The following is a 16,076-nucleotide window of genomic DNA, read 5'->3' as shown; positions in this document are numbered from 1 at the left end:
AGACAAGCAAACAGGGACACCACTGTGCATGTCAACACAGTCATTTCCTCTGCATTCCAGCAAATGCACAGATTTGTCTTCTGAGACCCAGAGTCTCTTTCCACACATTGCAGAAAGGCCCTGTAGGACCTAACCAATCAATGTGGTTCTTGAGTCCTTTATTTTAATTTTTGGCAAGATTAGGCAGCCAGGTATGGGAGCGCAAAAGCTGAGGCAGGAGGACTGCCGAGAGTTTGGGCCTACCTTGGGCCAGTTTAAGTTGTGAGCCTATGTGGCTACAAAAATGAGTCAGTATGATTACACAGGGCATGGTTCTGTTGGGCCTACAGCAGTACTCTTGTAAAACCTACAGAGATTTTACATTTTCTTGCAGGGGCGACTTCCAGTCAAGTGGATGGCTCCTGAAGCCCTTTTTGATAGAGTTTACACTCATCAGAGTGATGTGTAAGTAACTTCTGTCCTTGGCTTATATATGGGTTGAGTTGCAAAAATATTACAGGTCCGACATGTTCACAGAAGGCATGGGAGTTGGGGATCTCAAGTGGCTTGAGTTTATAGTAGACTGGTGCCCAGGGTTTGGTTACTGATCTGCCTACCTTGGGAAGGTGGAGACACCAGCCTCCTGCTGCCATATTGGACGCACCTCTACCTATCACAGATGGCGGATGCTCGCTCAGCCTCTGTCTCATTTGTCGAGTGGGTGGTACGTTCTTCACTCCCTTAAAGAAACCCTCTTAGCTGGGCCTGGAAGTGCATGTGTACACCCTCGTACTCAGGGGTTCAAGACCAACCTACACCACATGTTGTAAGTTCAAGGCTAACCAGGAATATGTAGTGTGAACCTATCTTTTTAAAGATTAGAAAGAAAAGACTGAAGCCCTTCCAATTTAGGAATATATGATTCTTCTCTGGCCCAGGCTTGTCCTGAGAGGTTGATGCTGAATGAGGCATGATCAGTTGGGATGACCACCACATTTACTAGCTGTGGTTACTATATAATATTTTAAGTCTTGTCTTAGCCTCTGATAACATTCTAGAAATACGATAGAAATTACGTGATTTTTTTTTCTGATGATTCATGTAAACTACTGTTAGAGCCAGACTCTAACTGATGTTGTAGATTGGAAAATTTAGCTGAAAGATGTTACTGGGAGAAACTGCTAGTTCCTGTGGGTTTATAATTATTCCAAAAGACAACAGGGTCTTTTGTTGTTGTTGTTTTGTTTTTCTTTTTGTTTTTAGTTTGGAAGGGCTGGGGTTTTGTTTGTTCGGTTTTTTTGGTTTTTTGTTTTCTGATGCAGCGTTCTTGTTCCCACTAACCTTCCTAGGAGGAAAGAGTTCTTACTTGTGTGTGGATGCACTGAGGCTCTGGGCTGCTTTTGCCTGTATTGTGACCCTTACTTGGTAGAAAACCAGGGACAGTGTCAATGTTGAAGCTGACCTTACAGGGTCACGGCGCATGAATTTTCAGAACTGCAGGACCCAAATAACCTGTGGTTCTCTGATCAATTATATCATAGACTTGAGTGCACCACACTCGGTTGGGGAAATGCAGATGTGGATCTCTGTGAAATCAAGCACAGAGGTCTTCTCACTCTCTGCTGTCTGAGGTTCTTCTCTTGGGGTGTGAACTTTCTCCATGCTAATCCCAGCCCTGCGCTGGCTCCCTTCACATCATACTAAGTCACAGAATCTGCCCTGCTGGAGCCCTACCAGCCATCCAGGGCAGGCATCCTCTCACAGAGTCAGCTTTTCTAGCCTTATTTTGTCATCTGTAGATCAGGTTCCTATGTCAGCTACAAAGCGGGATGGGTGATTTAGAGAGAAGAAGCCTCAAGTCGAGGAGTCAAGACACCACCACCCCCGCCCCCCACATGACTATCACCACATAAAAGACAAAGAGCTTTGTCTATCGATGGAAAATTCCATCAGACCGTCCACATGTCGTCCTCATTTAGGGAGGCTCCTTGGGGGTCACGAAAGGGCATGCAGGATGGATTGCGGGAGGGCTCATTTGTCTATGGATGTAAGAAGTGAGCGGGTGTTTATTTTTTAACTGACATGTTTAGTTTTCTGCAGTCTGGATGCATTACTAATGCTATGTTTTCTCTTCTCTTTGCAGCTGGTCCTTCGGGGTGTTAATGTGGGAGATCTTCACTTTAGGGGGTTCACCCTACCCAGGGATTCCCGTGGAGGAACTTTTTAAGCTGCTCAAAGAGGGCCACAGGATGGACAAGCCCACCAACTGCACCAATGAACTGTAAGGGCTATAGCCACCCCTGCTGACAGTGTAGTGGGCTCACCACATCTGTCCTCTCTCCAGACGTGTCTTGGGTTCCTCAGGCTCCCGTTCCCTAAATATGCTCTAAGCAGAAGAATTGCTGCCGCCGCCTGGGTTCAATGGCGGTACTGAGTTAGATACACAGACAGCCATGGCTTAGCCAAAAGAGTGTATGGAGTGGCCTTAAATCTGGCTGCCCACGGGAAGGGAGAACCACACTTCGACAGGAACACTCTATAGGTCAGGCACTGAGCTAGAATGCCACAGGGCTGCCCCTGTAGAATGTACAAGGTTGTTCACAGCACTGGCAATGCCAAGTAGGAAATGAACTCCTTCCAAAGCACCTTTAACCATTGATAATCATCATGACAGCTAGGCATGGTGGCTCATACCTACAATCCCAGCATTATGGAGGCTAGAGCAGGAAAGCAAGGTTGAGGCCAGCCTGGGGTACAGAATGAGGCCCTTTTCTTGATAAAATAAAATGAAAATAAGTTAAAAAAAATTTTTTAACAAAGTGATGGGAATGGGGAGATAGCTCATTTGGTAAAGTGATTACCACACAGGCACGAGGACCTGAGTTCATTCCTAACATCCACATAAAAAGCTGGGTACAGTGGTGTGTGTGCTTGTAATTCCATAGACTGCAAGGTGGAGATGAGCAACTTGGAGCTTGCTAGCCAGCCAGCCTAGCCTAAAACATCGAACTTCAAGTCTCAGTGAGGGACCTTAGCTAAGAGAATAAGGTAGATGGTTTCTGAGGAACAATATCCATAGTTGACCTCCAACCCCCAAATGTACATGCATGCCAACATGTGTGTGCATGAACACACATGTATGCAGAGGCACACAAATAACACACAGACTTGTGAGCATGCAAGAACAAAAAAATAGGGAGGATAGGAAAGTTGCCATTCCATCAACCACATTTCCTCTGACTGAATGGATTGCCGTGTTTGCCTACTCATATTTTAAAGCAGGGGACTGAGAGTTTATCCTGGTGCCATCACTGAGGTACTATTTCTGAGTATGAAAATGTGAGCTGGTTTCTAGGAATGCCTTTCTCACACTGTAAGAGAAATTGTGTTGTGTTAATGACGCGTGCCTTGTGCAGTGAGGTGCTGCTTCTCCTCTGGGGCAAACTAAGAAAGTGATTGTCCCAGAGACTGCCTTCTATTGTGTGCTTCTTCATGGGGATTTTAGAGCAGTAATCCCATGAGCACTTTCTGGTGTACAGTGGAGGGCTAATGAATGGCCACCGTTTATAGCGTATTATATAAAGGCATGTATTGTGCGCCCCGTGTTCCTGTCGCTTTTTCTAACATAGAGGGTCTGTCGAAACTCATAATCAAGATAAGGCGGGAAGCTTGGACTATCCCAAGAGTTAGTCAGGAAGTTAGTGCAAAGCTCTGTGGTGCCAGATTAGTTTGCATAAACCTTCTCGCTATGGTTTCTGAATTTTTTTTTTTTTAAACTGAGGAACTTTTGTCAACAGACTTTTTAAAACAAAACCGGAAGTGTAGTTCAGGCCGGAGTGTTTGGAGAGGGAGAAGAGAGGCAGGCGGTAAACGTGTCTTCTTCCGCTCTCTAGAGGATGCTGAAAAGTATCCAGCGTAGTGGTAGGTCACACTGTCACAGAGATAGCACATGTGTACACCTGTCTGGGTGCAGAGCAGTGTTCTGGGTATGGAGAAGTTTCTGTAGTGGTAGATGGTGGTGCATGTAATTATATTTTACTATCTAGGCCATGTCTCCATGCCAGCTGTTAAAAGCAATCACATCTGTACATCACGTGCTTAACGACATTGGTTCACCAGAGAAATCCTTTTCCCAGGTACATGATGATGAGGGACTGCTGGCATGCTGTACCCTCACAGAGGCCCACGTTTAAGCAGTTGGTGGAAGACTTGGATCGAATTCTGACTCTCACAACCAATGAGGTAAAAGCGCCCCTCCAGAAGCTCAGAGGCCCTGCTTGGGTCAGGCAGAGTTAAACCCCCGCTCCATTTTAGTCGGGTGTTATTTTTCCCTCCCAGAACTGAACTTTGAGAATTCTGACTCCCAAGGCTGGAGGCTGAGGCCCAGGGCGTCTGGGTAGACAGAGGAAGAGATGGAAATGTTTTGTGGTAGTGTTTTGGTGTGCGTGGGAAGGTGCTGGCATGTAACATGGGCCCTGGGTTCTACATCCTGGTGGGTGGCTCGTGTGAATGCTCAGTGGCTGACCAGCTTGATGGAAGGCAGTGACATTCTGTCCTTCCCACATGTCACTTGCCTTATGTGATCCTGTCTGGGAAGGCATGTGGCTTGGATCTTTCTGTGTGACATATGTGTCACACATATAATGAATGACTTACATTATATAATTCTGTAATGAGTGACAGGATTTTTAAGTGACAATTGGTGCCTATAGTTAAAATATTTGTCTTAGGGGTGGGGTTGAGCTGGTTGTCAGTAGCGGGCTAGCCACACAAGCGTGAGTTTGATGCCCAGTATTCATACGGAAAACCTGGTGTGATGGGCTTCTCCTGTAATCCCAGCATTGGGGAGGCAGAGACTGGTGGATTCCTGAAATTCAATGGCCAGCTAACCTAACCCAGTAGGCAAGCTTCAAGTCCCAAGAGAGCTCCTGTCTCATAAAACAAGGCTTCCACATGCATGTACACTGAAATCCACATGAATACACACAAAATATTTTATTTTCTCTATAATTTATGCCAGCCAAAGATATCATGTTCTGTTACTCTTTGCCTAAATACAGCCCTGCCTCTGGCTTCAACATAAATTGAATGACCATTAGGGTTTTAGAAGGCATAGTTTATGAGCAGATAGGCTCACATAGTCCAGGGAAACCCCATGATAGAAACTGTATATGAATTTTGAGATATTCTCTGAACCAAATAATATTCCCTCCCAAAGAAAATGTGGATACAGTTGTTCTCACAACAATAAAGAAGGGCTGGAGAGATGGCTCAGTGGCTAAGAGCTCTGACTGCTCTTCCAGAGGTCCTGAGTTCAAATCCCAGCAACCACATTGTGGCTTACAACCATCTGTAATGAGATCTGATGCCTCCTTCTGGTGTGTCTGAAGATTGCTACAATGTATATAATAAATAAATAAATAAATAAACAAACAAACCTTTAAAAAAAATAAAGAAGGTTTTGGATCTCCCAAATACTTAGAAGGAAGAGAATACAGCTAATTTCTGATTTAAAATACAAATAGAGCGATTTAAAAAGACCGAAGAAAAACAGCCCAATGTCGAGATATACAGCCCTAATGTGGCAACTTTATTTTGTGCTCTCGGCTGTGGCTTGTGCTGGATAAAGGGAGAGCTTGCATTTAAATGAACACAGCTGACCTTCAGAAGTTGAAAGGAAAGGAATAGTTCAAGGAGGGGAGGGAAAAAAAGCCAACTTTCTTCTCCTGCCAAAACTGTTGTTTCTAGCCTAAGTTCCTTTAACCCTAGGCTTGGAATCCAGTGACACTCCCCCCTCTTCCCCCCAGTCAGATCTGAAAGTTACAGCTTCATTTAGAATCTGGGAAGGGCATTAGGCTTTTCATTTAATGATCCTGGGTCTGTACTCGAAGTTACGTATTGATATATTTATGCTTAAAGGGGGACCCATTCCTACTGAACTTTATATGCATATTCTAAAATAAGAAAGCAGAATGCCACATTGTCCAACGGATATAAAAATCGAAGTTTCTTCCCTTCTTAAAATCATTACCACATGCTTAAGAAAAATGGTTCCATTTAGGACAAAATTTCATTTTTATCATTGTAAGCAAAAAGTCCTCTTTTGATGTGGTGGGTGTGTTTGTTTCTGGTTGTGCGGTCAATGCTGATGTTGTTGGAGCCGATACGTCCCCCTTCTTGGATGGCGACTCTTTCTCTTGCCAACCCTGGTGATGAATTATAGTGGTTTTTGTCTTTTAAACTGTATGGTCGCCAACATTCCATGGGCTCTCTGCTGATAAGGCTGAGGCTGTTTGTGCTGTAGTCTGCGCTTTTTGCCCCCCTCTCAGAAAAGCCATATGTCATAGAGGAATTGCTGGCTTTTGGGTACATAAGCAAAGCCACCCTATTGTGCCAGTGCCTTAGACAGTGAGACAAGGAAGGCCCCTGGTTAGAAATCTTATCAGGGCTGGGGGTTTAACTCAGTTGATAAGAGTGCTTGCTTAGTGTTTACACAGGCCTGGGTTTAATCCCCCAGCACTACATAAACTGAGCATGGTTGTGCACACCTGTAATCCCAGCACTTGGAGAGGTAGATGCAGGAGGATTAGAAGTTAGAGGTTATCCTTAGCCACATAGAATTGGGAGCCAGCCTGGAATACTTGAGACCCTTACAGGAAGAAAGGAAGGAAGGAAGGAAGGAAGGAAGGAAGGAAGGAAGGAAGGAAGGAAGGAGATAGATATATACTGAAAGAGACAGAGAAACAGAGAGAGATACAGGAGACACAGAGACAAAGTGAGAGAGACAGAAAGACAGACACACAGAGACAGAAACATAAACACACACTGAGAGACACAGAGAAATCTCTTCCAATTTTGCCCCGGGTCAGTTAGTAAGTTCTTTCTGTAAAGCCCAGAGAGTAAACATTTTCAGCTTCTAGGCCATATGGTCTCTGTCGAAATTGCCATTCTAGTATGAAAGCAGCCACAACTCTATGTAAATAAATGAGTGTCTGTGTTCCACTAAAATTTTATGGACTCTGAAATTGGGAAATTTATATAATTTCATATAAAGTTCATGTCATTGGCTGCCGTAAGATATGACTCAATTTGATTTTTCTACTACCTATATACTAATGTTGTGAACTCGCCTTAGTTCATGGGCCAAACAGAAACACACATGGGCTTGAACCCTACTCTGAGCTGGAGGAGGAGAGTGACCCAAAGGGAGTTCAGCAGCAGCCAAGGATGCTTTGGGGAGCAGAGAAACTTTTATGAACTTCACATTCTCAATACTGACACTTCCCTTTCCTTGGACTTCCTTGACAGCCCATTATGGGTTTAGCATCCATGAGGGTACCCAAGTCTTTCCCTAACCTGTTTATGTTGTTTTCTCTGAGAGCTCCTGAGGGTAATGAATTACATCTGTTAAACTGTGAAACAAATGAGGAGCCCTCCCTGCTAAGCGATCTTAGAAATGACAAGTGTAGAGTGTGATTCAGAAAATACATAGTCACGTTCTGGCTTTGTAAAGGGGTCCTGTTGGGTTTTTACTTCACTGGGCTTTAAACTCCAACTGTGAGTCCTAGTGAAGTGGGCTATATAGTAGGTCACTTAGGCCCTGTAGGCAGAGTGGGCTGAGCAGTTCACTGTGTTTTTATTGTCTGCTGCTTGCTGCTGGTGGTTTATGGATGCCATGTTATAAGAGAGAAAAGTTCAGGGCGGCCTTGATTGAATGAAGTTTGGGGTATTGGGGGTCTTTGTGCAGTGGGGTGAGCTGGGCCTCTAGAAACCTTCCAAGGGGGTTCCCCATCCCTTCCTAAATCTGATAGAGATGTCTAAGGAGCTTCTGTTTAAAATGGGATTCTTCTCTTCCCTTCTTGCAGGAATACTTGGACCTCAGTCAGCCTCTCGAACCGTATTCACCTTGTTATCCTGACCCAAGGTGAAATAAAACGTCTCTCTTCCCTTCTTGCAGGAATACTTGGACCTCACCCAGCCTCTCGAACAGTATTCTCCTAGTTACCCCGACACAAGGAGCTCTTGTTCTTCAGGGGACGATTCTGTGTTTTCTCCAGACCCCATGCCTTATGACCCCTGCCTGCCTCAGTATCCACACATAAACGGCAGTGTTAAAACATGAGCGGGTGTGTCTTCCTGTCCCCAAACAGGACAGCACCAGGAACCTACTTACACTGAGCAGAGAGGCTGTGCCCCCAAAGCGTGTGGCATGCCTCCACATGTATATATGGATCAGAGGAGTAAATAGTGGGAAGAGTATTTGTCACGTGTGTGAAGATTTATACAGTTGGAAACATGTTACTTTCCCAGGAAAGGAAGACTGTTTCCTGATAAGTGGACAGCCGCAAGCCACCGCCACCCTCTCTGACCTACCATGTATGCTGGCTGTGCCCCAGTTGGACTCAAGGCAGACCGCTGTTCTGCCTTCCTTGTTAATTTTGTAATAATTGGAGAAGATATATGTCAGCACATACTTACAGAGCACAAATGCAGTATATAGGTGCTGGATGTATGTAAATATATTCAAATTATGTATAAATATATATTATATATTTACAAGGAATTATTTTTTGTATTGATCTTAAATGGATGTCCTGATGCACCTAGAAAATTGGTCTCTCCATTTTTTTTAAATAGATATTTGCTAAATGCTGTTCTTAGAATTTCTTAATTTTCACCGAGCAGAGGTGGGAAAATACTTTTGCTTTCAGGGAAAATGGTGTCACATTAATTTATTAATGAATTGGTAATATACGAAACAATTAATCATCTATAGTTTGTTTTTTTTTTGTAATTTAAGTGGCATTTCTATGCAGACAGCACAGAGGACTAGTTAATCTATTGCTTGGACTTAACTGGTTATTGGATCCTTTGAGAAGAGAAATATTTACGATATATGACTAATTTGGGGGGAAATGATGTCTTGATTTATTTGTGTTTCAACTCTGCTGTCCGATGATTATGTCTAAACACCTCAATGCCCACCTTTCAAGAAACCTTTTAAACTCTGTCACCCCAGTGTAATAATTAACCAGACTTCCCATGACAAATGGTACCAGAGTCCTCATCCCAAGATGCCTTAATCCTCTTCTCTGGAGAACAGACTCCCATCGGAGACGGCAGGGTGGGTCTTGTCTGGCAGCTGGCCTTCTGCCTGAGTTACACACCCGTCACATTCGCCTTGCTCCCTCTCCGTGAGTTTTGATAACAGCTTCAGATTCTTCAGCATCAAAAACTCTTTGGGGACTCTCCATCCTCTCGGAGAATAGTGAAAGCCCAGGGTTATTCTGTCGAGAGTTTGGGACCTCCTTCCATCTTCTGCAGGGTTTGCTTCTGGCTTCCACCCACTTCTGACAAGACCTCTCCTCACTAAAAGATCTGGCCCGAGAGCTACACCCGACAAGAGAACGCTTACCATTGATTTCCGTGTTCAAGTCTTGTGCTTTGCTTTGGACACGCCCACTCACCTTGCTACCGTCATGTGACAGGAGTGCAGACTACACTGATTTTATGTGTTTTGAAATTGGAGAAAGTATTTAATAAAACCTGTTAATTTTTATACTGACAATAAAAATGTTTCTACAGATATTAATGTTAACGAGACAAAAATAAATGTCGCGCAGCTTATTTTTTTAATACTCGTGTCTTACCAAATGGTTTCCTGTGCTTTGGAGCTGTGGACAGTACTTGGTGGGGTGGACGCCCAAGAGGCAAAGCCTAGTAGGCCACGTATCGGGGTGACTTCCCAGAGGGGTTGCCTGCCTGGGGACAGCAGTGCCTGGGACATGTTGATCAGTGAGGAACCAGAAGTTGATTCAACCCTGGGTAGGCTACTTGCTGACATCTCAGCAGAGGAAGACATCATTTCTTCCTGGGTCCTTCATACTTTCCAGAGGAGCGACACAGAGGAGACCTTAAAGACAGCTTAAGGATGGGGAGGTATCAATGACAAGACTCAGATTGGCTGGGTTGCTGGGACCTGCCACTCTCCAGGCTACCCTCCGTGGAATGCACACAGAGAGAATTCGTTTCCTGTCACTAAAACTGAGTGGTTTTTTGGTTTTGTTTTGTTTTGTTTTGTTTTGTTTTGTTTTGTTTTGTTTTGTTTTTGTCTGCACATGCAGACAAGAATTAGGACCTATAGGCTTCCATTAGATTTGCCTAGGAACAGCTTCTTCACTGCAACTCGGGGAGGCAAAGACAGACGGAGCTACGGTGGTATGGGCTGAGGGTCACTAACCAGTGCTGTCCCACTGTCCTGCTGTCCTGCTGTCCCTGTTGGGCTTGGGTCGTGGGTGAAGCAAAGGTACCAGGAGGGTGGCATTTGGTTCTGGTCTGGGCTTCTGTTTCTTATTAGTAGAGCAAGGTAATGACCCCACCAAAAGAATGTGAGTAAAAAACTGAAGTATGCTGGCTGGGCTGTAGCTTAGCAGATCGGGTGTTTGCCTTGCAAGCTGTAGGCACTGGGTTCTGTCTCCCGCAGAGCATTAAGAAAGGGTGTGAAAACAGTCACCTGGGTTCAGGCTGCTGCTTACTGCTGCCTTGCCATTCCCATCCTAGAACGGACCTGCTGCTGATGCAGGTGTATTTAAGCCAGCCCAGGCTTGGGATCTAATGTTCCTTTGTCTCCGGGCAGATCAGCCTTGCACATCTCCCAGGACACTGTGGCTTCCAACCTGGAGACTACAGTGGAAACTACTGTACTTTTTGTCTGTCTTAGGAAGCCGGGTCAGCAGGAATCCTAAAGCAGTTATTGGGGATTTTAGTTTTAGAATTACTTTGAGAGATTTGTCACAAAGGGAAAGAAAACAGGACATTCGTGGGAAAGATAAGAAATAGCTTCTTGTCTTTTTTTTTTTTTTTTTTTAAAAAAAAACCTGTCCTAAAGAAATATACACAGAGCCTGTTGAGAATAAGGAAAGCTCTGGGAAGTAGATGGTTGTCAGTGAACCAGGAAATCTGGAACTAAATCAGGAACTAAAAGATGGCAGGTATTTTGGGTGTGTCCTGGGCCTAGTTTTTTCCAGGTGGGAAGGGCACATTCAGAAGGGCGTCTTGAAGTCCCATGGTAATTGCGGCCTCTGATGGTGATGGAAAGATGTTGGGAGAGAGCCCTTTGGGAGAGTTCACTGGGCTCTTGGGCATAAGGGGTTCTCCTTGTCCACTGCTCAGCCTCTGCCCTGGGGAACTTCTCACCATTGGATGTTGGAGAATGTTCCAGAACCCCACACCCAGGAGATGGAAACAAGTTTATGGTACAGTGCCATACAGATGTGTGCAGCTGCGGATCAAGGTCCCAACACCATTCTGAAGTGGTGCTGCCAGCTTGTCCTGTCTACTGAAGGTTTCTAGAACATTCCAGAGAGCTTAACTAGTGCAGATAGAAACTTGAAACTGGACTGCAGGTTCCTAAGAGTCACCCAAATGGGAAATAGCCTAAACAACTAAAACTGTGGCTCTGCCTGGTGCCGTAGAAAGGCCTGGCAAGCAAGCTGGAGTAGACTCAAAGTCCCAGGTTTTATCTGGACAATCATCATAGGTCTCATCATAAGAATTGCCTGTAGGTCATGCAGATGGTCCCTCTTTTCCTGGGATTTTTTTTTATGCATTCTATGGTTTTTGTAAAGTATATTCGCTGTGTCATACAGTCGTCATTACCATGATGCCTGAATGCCTTCGAATTTAATTCCGAGTTAGCAAGAAGAAACCCCAGTGCCTGTTAGCAGCCTTTCCAAACTCTCTTCCTAGCAATTCTCGTCTGTTCTCTGGGGAGACAGTTCACACTCGGTGGGTCCTACGGTAGGTGACCTTCCGTGTCTGGTTTCATTCATTTAGCGTAAGATTCGTCCATATTGCAGCGTGCCTCAGTATGACATCTTTGTTTTCAGATTTTATTCCTTTTTTTGCGGATATACTGCATTACTTGTTCACCCACTGATGGACTTTATAAATAACACTGCTTTTGAACACCCACCGACAGTTCTTTTTTGTCCTTTGAGGTTATTTTGCTTTTTGTTTTGGTAGAGGTGAGGGGCAGTTCACGTGTTTTTACTTCTCGTGAGCATAGGTAGAATTGCTGGGTCTCAGGATAACTCCATGTCTGAACTTTTGAGGAATTAATCATCATTTCCTAAGCAGTTGCCCTGTTTTATGTTCCCACTAACAATGTGCCCGTTTTTCCACATCGTTGATAACACTTGCTATTGTCTATGTTTTTATTATTGTATCCTTGTAGGCATGAAGTGCCTGCTTTCTGGACTTCATAGCTGAGGAGGTGGGTACCACTCAGATCGTGGGCTATCTTACTGGGCTTTTCAGAAAAAGCTACTGCCTTCCAAACGATTTGGTCTGCTTTCCAAGCTTACAGTTTGGTTTCCATAATTGGGAAGTCTAGTGGGTTCTTATGGAGTGGAAAGGCTGAGTGCCACTGATCCTGTTCTCTCACATAGCAGCCATTACCACCTTAACCAGAGTGGTTGTGGCTTACCCTCTTCCCCAGAGACACTCACCTGGGTTTTCAGCTCTTCCTTCCCCCCTGTACTTTTCTCCCAGCTGCACATGGTCTTGAGAGAACATAGAAGGTTAACTGAAGGGGATATTCTGCAGATATGAGGGAGTCGCTATCCATGCTGGGTGACTTTGATCATCTAGCCGTCAGATGGAGTTTACCCCAACTCTCATAAGGAATACTTCCCCCATGCTCCTATAAGTAAGCCCAGTAGATTGTGGTTAACCAAGCCAGACTTGGGTGAGAATGTTTACATTGGTCTGTTGTTGGTGTAGTCTCTGAGGTGAGGAGGCATTTGGCTGTGTCATCCCGAGAAAAGTCACACAATACTGAGATGTCAAGTAAGTCCATTCTTCCACTCCTGGCTGAGAGATGAAGTGAGCACTTGATGACAGTAAGAGATTTTCTGGTTCATCTCTTCCTCGAATCCCCAGTTTTCTTCCACATATTACCTGGCAACCTTGGGCAGCCTGTGGGACTGATAAATGTGCCCTTGCTTATGCATACACACCAGAGTCCTCCAGCCTGGGTTCTGATGTTATTTATTTATTATTTTGATGTTTTTAAGAGATCAAAGCAGAGCTTATCTCCCCTCACAGTTCATCCTAAGAAGCCTTGAAGGGAGTTGGCAGACTATTCTGGACAAGGACAGGAGAAACCTTCAGCATCTTACATGTCATTCTGAACAGGGTCCCTTTAGCTGCTGTTTTCCTGGGGCTTTGGGGGGAAGTTTTGAATAGGTACCTCAACATTACTTTGCAGTTCAGACTCAGGAATCCTGAGAGGCACAGTACAGGCAGTGGACATGCAGACAGTCAGTGCCAAATATTTCCTAAGTGGAGCCTTAGGCCATGGAGTACTTCAGAGATAAAGTTTAGTTTAATAATACATATGTGTACAAGTGACTTTGCTTCTCCACAAAGAACCCTGTGTCCTCCTGGATATGTCTATTCAGGCTCTTAGAGCTCTTGTAATTTCTTTGTTGGGAGTACTTAAGTGAACTTTGCCTGCATCAGTTGTAAGTCAAACTCTATATAGCATGATGTACTTGGAAATAGAACAGTTGATAAACCAAGACTAGAGGAGGAACTTAGAATGGTGATGGAATGCGGTCTACCCTACATAGAGTGGTCCTATCTCAAAAACAAACAAACAAACAAACCAAGCTTGGCAAGCGGGCTTAGCGGGCAAACAAGCTTGCTTGCCACCAAGCCTGACAGCCTGAGTTCAGTCCCCAAGACCCACATGGTGATAGGAGGGAGCTGACTTCTTCAAATTGTCCTCTGACTTCCAGATGCGTGACACATATATTCACACACACACAAACACATGCACACATGCACAGAAGCCACACGCAATAAAAAGTTAGATTTAAAAAGCCAATTAAGGGCTGGAGAGATAGCTCAGCGGCTAAGAGCACTGACTGCTCTTCCTGAGGTCCTGAGTTCAAAAGCCAGCATGGTGGCTCACAACCATCTATGATGAGGTCTGATGCCCTCTTCTGGTGTGTCTGAAGACAGCTACAGCGTGCTTATATATATAATACATAAATAAATCTTTTAAAAAAGCCAATTAAAAAAGAATGATAAGAATGACAATGTTTTCTTGATCCCTAAATGGGGTAATAAGTGGTCCCCATGCCCAATGTCAAATGAAATTTGAGTTAAATGAGATTTTAGCTGAGATGAACCAAACTGTCCCTGCTACAGGACACTCAAATATTAGTGTGCCTCTCTCTCTCTCTCTCTCTTTCTCTCTCTCTCTCTCTCTGCAGGTATTGAGATAAATATAAAGATAAAATAAGTGCGTGCGCGTGAGCGCGCGCGCGCACACACACACACACACACACACACACACACACACACACACACACACGTCATCCTTACTGATGTTTGGTTGTGAAGATGACCAGGACCATGTCCCCCTCTCATGTCTACAGGGACTCTAGCCCACTGCATATGGTGGTTCTGGTAGGTCTTGCCCTTCTCCCTGATTCCCTCTGCTTTGCTATAAATCCTTCGATTCCATTCCTAAAGCTACCCACCAAGGTCCATTTCCTTATTTGGCCACTTCCTCCTGCTGAGGCTGACTACCAAGGTCCAGCTATCAAATTATCAAAGTCCAGTAATCAAAGCCCCCTTTGGCTCACCTAGTTAATATGGCCAACCAAAATTAAACACCACATCCTAACACAGGCTTTCTCCCCTTTATCTTCATAATCTACCACTTTTCTATGGGCCATGTTTGTCTCCTGTATATCCAGGGACAGTCCTTTGTCACGGTCATCCCTCAACTCCATGCTGGGACAAATACCCCTTTCCCCTCTTTGTCCTCCCCCCTTGCTCCCTTCTTCTCCCTCTTCCTATCTCCTGTCTTTGTCCCTTATCCCTGCTCTCTGTCTCTCTGGGGCCAATAAACCTCCTTTGTGAGGAGAACTTGGTCTTGGGGTAGTTGATCTGACCAGCTACCTACAATGCCTCTTTTTAAAAATATGTTTAATTTACTGCTTTTTAGGTATCATGTGTGTGGGGACAAGTACATGTCACAACACACTTATGGAGGTCAAGGGAAAACTCCGTATAGACAATTCTATCTTTCCTCCTTTATATGGAGTGCAAGGGTCACACTCAGTTGTCAGGCTTGGGGGCTTTACCCAGTGAACTACCTGGTGAGCTCTTCTTTAAAAACAAATGAAACCATCTATGCTGTTTTAAGTTATTGAAGATAATGATCAAACTCTCAAATGATCATGGTATCTAGATGGCATTCAACCTGTTCTGCTCACCTTTCTAAGTAAGCCATAGCTGAGCAATGGCGCTTTATGGGGTCTTTAAAGGACTATTATCCATTTTGGAATGAAACAGGCCAAGCTGATGAGTGGATTTTCCACCATGATTCAAAAGCCAGACCAGATGGGATCAGCAGTTCTGGAAGGTTTCTCGAGGGAGAGACCCTAGATCCAGGTATGGCGTTGTGATGAGCAAACCATAATGAATACCTAAGCAAAGGGAGATTCTATGCTGAAGAGCCAAGCAGCCTGTCACCCTTCAAGTCAGAGGCTGGCTCCACTGTGTGCATAGACTGTCACCTGTCAGGCAGGGGTTGGAGAGGCTGGCATAAACTGTCCTCTCTATGGGAAAGTCTTCTGGGTCCTGGTTATCAGTAGCATTTCTTGTTCTTTCTTTCAACATACAAGGCCTCATATATCCAAGGCTGGCCCAGAACCCCTGTGTAGCCAAGAGTGACCTTGAACTTCTAACCTTCCTGCCCCTATTTTCTAAGTGCTGACATTGCAAGTGTGCCTCTGTTCACGGTTGTATGTGGTGCTGGGGACTGAACCACCTAAACCAAGGTCCCTGCATGCTAGACACGCACTGTACCAACATCCCTGCCCTATGACTGAGTTTTCATTGGAAAAAGGCAGCTGGGCTGGAGGCTCACACAGACTCAGGATGACCCCGTCCATGTGGCACTTGCTACTTCCTATGAGAAAGGTTGTGCATTCCTTTGCATGGATTTTCACTGCAGAAAACCTAATAGGAAACCTCTTTCTTGGCACGCTCTCTCCTTAGGGGCCCGGCCCTTTGGT

The 16,076-nt window shown here is 44.7% G+C and overlaps 1 protein-coding gene across 25 annotated transcripts in view; it reads left to right on the top strand.

Moving 5' to 3' along the window:
* The window catches only part of Fgfr2 (fibroblast growth factor receptor 2), a 105,212-nt gene extending 95,597 nt beyond the window's left edge, over window positions 1-9,615 (top strand). For 16 of the 25 annotated variants that reach the window (XM_006230393.5, XM_063281101.1, XM_063281100.1 and 13 more), the window contains 4 exons: window positions 374-444; window positions 2,123-2,260; window positions 4,116-4,221; window positions 7,937-9,592. In XM_006230393.5, the coding sequence (XP_006230455.1) occupies window positions 374-444; window positions 2,123-2,260; window positions 4,116-4,221; window positions 7,937-8,101 (480 nt within the window). In that variant the 3' untranslated portion in view covers window positions 8,102-9,592. Of the gene's footprint in view, window positions 1-373; window positions 445-2,122; window positions 2,261-4,115; window positions 4,222-7,844 lie in introns of all 25 variants that reach the window. The other 9 variants (NM_001109896.1, NM_001109895.1, NM_001109894.1 and 6 more) reach the window with 2 other exon arrangements.
* The last annotated feature ends 6,461 nt before the right edge of the window (window positions 9,616-16,076 follow it).

The sequence above is a fragment of the Rattus norvegicus genome, chromosome 1 (assembly GCF_036323735.1).
Source record: "Rattus norvegicus strain BN/NHsdMcwi chromosome 1, GRCr8, whole genome shotgun sequence".
NCBI lineage: Eukaryota > Metazoa > Chordata > Mammalia > Rodentia > Muridae > Rattus > Rattus norvegicus.
This window is presented reverse-complemented; position numbering and strand designations above follow the sequence as displayed.